The sequence below is a fragment of the Cenococcum geophilum genome (assembly GCF_001692895.1).
Source record: "Cenococcum geophilum 1.58 unplaced genomic scaffold K441scaffold_89, whole genome shotgun sequence".
Classification (NCBI taxonomy): domain Eukaryota; kingdom Fungi; phylum Ascomycota; class Dothideomycetes; order Gloniales; family Gloniaceae; genus Cenococcum; species Cenococcum geophilum.
In genome coordinates, this window is record NW_027137647.1 from 260,808 (window position 1) to 265,089 (window position 4,282).

The 4,282-nt window shown below is 47.1% G+C and overlaps 2 protein-coding genes across 2 annotated transcripts; both read right to left on the reverse strand.

Annotated features, from left to right (window-relative positions):
• Positions 1 to 229: 229 nt before the first annotated feature.
• K441DRAFT_623358 (cysteine hydrolase family protein) lies at positions 230 to 1,354 on the reverse strand. Its single transcript, XM_067646036.1, has 3 exons — positions 784 to 1,354; positions 615 to 682; positions 230 to 525 (listed from the first exon to the last, which is right to left on the reverse strand). Exons 1-3 carry the CDS (start codon positions 1,261 to 1,263, stop codon positions 369 to 371), a joined length of 705 nt encoding a protein of 234 aa, XP_067496751.1. The 5' UTR covers positions 1,264 to 1,354; the 3' UTR covers positions 230 to 368.
• A 1,076-nt stretch (positions 1,355 to 2,430) lies between these two features.
• On the reverse strand, positions 2,431 to 3,861 carry K441DRAFT_360382 (uncharacterized protein). Its single transcript, XM_067641377.1, has 3 exons — positions 3,629 to 3,861; positions 3,178 to 3,552; positions 2,431 to 3,127 (listed from the first exon to the last, which is right to left on the reverse strand). Exons 1-3 carry the CDS (start codon positions 3,667 to 3,669, stop codon positions 2,548 to 2,550), a joined length of 996 nt encoding a protein of 331 aa, XP_067496752.1. The 5' UTR covers positions 3,670 to 3,861; the 3' UTR covers positions 2,431 to 2,547.
• Between the last annotated feature and the right edge of the window lie 421 nt (positions 3,862 to 4,282).

Consider the following 4,282-nt stretch of genomic DNA (forward strand, 5'->3'; position numbering starts at 1 on the left):
AGGCCGTAAACGACCGTTAGAAAGCTAAAAGAGCCCGGAAACGTCTAGTTATATCATATTTAACCACTCTTATAGCTGCAGAAGGTGTGCAACTTATTTAGCAAAGTAATATTTAAAATATAGCTCTAGTAGTAAAGTTAAATGGTGTACGGCAGAGGGCTCCACTAAGATATAGTTTATGTAATTCATTACAACATAATGCTCGTATATGCCCTAAACGCCAGTAAATAAGCCTATATCGAAAATATTTATTTATTGTTGTATTATGGTTAAATATTATGATAAAATGTATTATGTATGCGAAAAAGTTGGTAACTCGCTTGTGGAATATGTTACAATAGTAGCACTCATTTTACGAAAAACGAAAATCACCAAACAGCGGGCCCGCTCCTATTTAATGCGGCAAGTGCCTGCTCAATAGAAATGACATCGGCCGGCAGTTTGGGAATTATCCCGTTAAGAGTGGCGGACTGGATGAGCGCGGCGTCGTCGCCTGTCTCGATTGTGTTGTTTGAAATGACATATCTGCGCGATCTCGTCAGGATTCTGTATAGCATGTCGAAACAATTTCAAAGGTATGATAGATGAGATATAAGCTTGCAAGTGGCGCTTACATTTTATAATCGATGTTAAAAAGCTGGTAAACAGTGCTCAAGACGACACCAGAAGTTCGAACTCCAGACTAAAGCGGGGTTCATGTTAGTATTTCAAATTTTTCCCCTCTCTGCTCGCCAAATTTCCTATTAAGGCTAGCGTTAGGTGGGCGGCATGCATGTAGCTCACCAGAATAACCGTATCAATCTCCTGGGCCCTCAGGATCTCCTCTAGCCCGTTCCCCGCGCCCGCATAGTACCGCGTCTTCTGCAGCACCACATCCGTGTCCAACACGTCGAACGCGCTATATATCTGCGTGACGGGACTCGTCTCAGTGACGTTCCCAAATGGTGCCACGACGATGCCGAATGGCGTTTCGGGTCCGATCTCCGGCTTCTGGGCAGTCGTGAAGTAGATACGGGTGAAAATTATCAGCGGCTTCGGGTTTTGGCTGTGCACTGCATTGATCCATTTGGAGGTGGAGTTGATGAAGGCTTGGCCGGCTGAGGTGGTCGCAATGCCACTTACGATGCCGTCGATGAGGTCGAGATTTAGCACGGCATAGTGTTTACCGAAGTTGAACGGTTTGTTTGCGGGGATGGTCGAGTTGATAGTTTGAGCGGTGGTGAGGGTGAGAAGAGTGAGGAGAGGTGCAAGGGAGACTTTCATGTTGGATAGGGTTTATTTTTGAATTGATGCAGATGCAGGACCTGGGGTTGATTGACAAGAACAGATTGTGATGAATGGTCTTCAAGAAAGCAGTCTAATTAAACACAATTGTTTTTCCAAATTATACAGATGCATTCATGGCTGAAATTCCACCTCTAAAATACATACCCACCACACCTTCTTCCATTTGGCCCCAATGCAGCTCTTTTACCGCATGCAGGTATATGTTACGCCAATAAAAAATGAGGCAATAACTACGCAATTAGTAGTCGTAGGCGAGCAAAATAGGTGGCTGTGTATAGCTGCAACGCCCCTCTCCAATAATGACTTTTTGATTAAATTAGATTGGAAGTTTGATTCAAGTGCTGGTGAAGATAAGTTAAAGAAGGCATTCTGGAGTTTATCTATTCGGTATCTCCGATTGGTGTCTTCAGAGCCCGAGATGGTTTCCGGTTTCGTGAACTTGGCGACATCAAGATCGACGCAGGATGTTGGATGAAGTAATATTCTGATGGCGGATGAGAACGGTGATAAAAGTCACGATAGCCTAGGGAAGGATAGCGGGGCGACATCCACCGACGGATGCGATGATCGTGCAGATCTTGCTGACTTGTTCGCAGCAGGCTAGCTTGGCAGGGAAAGCTTCAAAGTTAGGCAACGCCTCCAATATTTGGGCTGCAGAAATTCCTTGTTTTCGAGCTTCGGCTAACAAGTGGAGGTCCGGATAGGTTCATAGTGTTGAGGTTCGAAGGCTGGAATAGAGCTAGCCTAACACGTGCAGAACGCTTACTTCTGCAGTACCAGCACTATGCTCCAAGTGGAAAGACGTAAAATTACGGTGCTCCTTGTGTAAGGTATACGTCTTTTACTCTTATGAGTCGAGTTGTAGAGTATTCCCCTGTTACTCTTGTGGAAGATTATGCGTATTTGGCTTCTATGTCTCAAAATGAGTCGGCAGGTGGAGCAGTTACCGGCCCGGAATGGTTTCTCCGTTTTCAGATGCGTAAGTCCTATGCCCAATCCGTAGGCCACACCGATCACTCCTACTGAGTGAGGAAGTTATTTGCAAAGGAACTGATTAATCTTCGCGGATTAATTGCGGCGACTGTTTGATCTACAATAGCAGGCCTAAATACGGGTATTAAGATCCTGTTTCAGCATTTCTAAGATCTTTTTATCATCTAGATTTTCATCCCCCCTTTCGCTACAGGCCGGCCCACTCTCGCTTTCCATAATAGAAACGCCTGGAGGTTGAATGGTCGCTAACAGATCTTCAAACTCATTTCACTCCTTGAGTTCCTGATCCAGATAGTCATCCTCCAGCTGAAATTCAGATGGTAAAGACTCCGGAGGTTTGAATAAGGCATGTATGGTTGGGAATTCGAGCACAATACGACCTCTTAAACCTGTTGACAAAGTAGCTTCGTTTGATAAAGGAATTAGAACACGGCGGGAACTAGACGTGTGCGGTTTTACAAGGTAGAAGTGGAATCCAGAGGGAGCGGGTGAGATATCTTTTGAGTTACCGTGAGTCGCTTCATTAGGTCGGCCTTCCAGAGCGGGCTCTATTGTGGGGCTTTCAGGTGATATAGTGGAGTTATCCGCAGACTCCCCCACAATTTCTGTAGTCACATCTATGGCCGAAATGTCTCTCACACCATTCTCTGGCTCATTGATAGAATCTGATACGGCAGATGTACTCGTAAATGGTGCTGATCGGGTTTTTCGCTTCTTAGATTTGGGTTGCTTTCGCGCGAGTAGCTCCTTATATGCTTCTGACAGCGATAAGGTCTCTCGAACTTCGTCAAGCTCCCGGGTTTGGTCCTCGTGAACCCACTCTACAGTCCAAACGATGCGTTTTTTCCTAGGTGATTTGTTAGATCACGTGAGGTGTAAGCATGCGAACCATTCTACCTTTTATCAAAATGAGTATTATTACTTCTTTCTCGGCTCATTCCCTTGGGAGCTTTATCGATAATTACACCTGCATCTTGGAGATGCTTCTCGTAGTTGCTCCCGCTGGTCGGCCCTTTTCGACCTTCATCGTTAGAACTGATGCCTCTTTCAATGACCTCCCGTTCCGCTCTGTCGACTCCCCGTTCTATGCCGGCGATAAAGTTGTAATCATGGTCTATACCTGCGGGAGTGGCAAGTTGGCTCCGTTTCACATACTTGGTCGGATCTCGCTTTCCCGAACATTGCGCCCACTGTTGATGACGTTTATAACATGGTAATGAGCATGTGCGAGCAGAGCATCCGGGACAGCGGTACTTGGAAGCGTTGTTGTTGCTAATCGAACATTAGTTAAGTGCAAGTGCGACGTGAGAGATCTGGGGGCGTCATGGAATATGCGGTTTGGACGTACCATATGCTGCACAATTGACTTAACAGCGGCTGGTCAGTCATAGCGGCAACCACCGCAGTGGGAGAGGTATGCAAGATTTCGGTGCAGCGGGGATCAAGGCCAGTGCAGTGCAGGCGGAATTGAGGGGTGTGGATTTTGTCAGCCTTGGCGACGTGGGAGAGAGGAAATTGATGGAATGTGAATGGACAACAGCGCAGCAATTAAAAGCAGACTGGAATACGGACGGGCTTCTCCAAAGAGAACTGGTTCGACGTTGAGATCTCGCAGCCGTCCCGCTCTCCTGACCTGTCGGAATGACAATGGGCAGATTAGCTGTTCCACTCTAGGAGATTTTGTCTCCAAACTTTGTTTCTAGTGGGGTGGAGACTGCAACTTCTGGCTTGTCGGCGCGAGGAACCGTGGAAAGCCAAGTGACGCTGTGGATATCAGAGAAGCCGATCTATTCGACGCGACTCTGCTGGGCCAGCGACCCTTTTCAGCCTTGGTTCTGGGAAACGTCCCAACCAAGCCCTTTCAAGCCTCCCAAGACGTGGAAGCCTAGGCGGGAGATACCGCAGGGTTGCTGTATCGATCAAAGCTTGTCGGAGCTGGCCGGCTGGTATGCTAACAGGCTGTTACAAGGGGGCGGATTAGTAGCGCCTTGGCATAAAATGT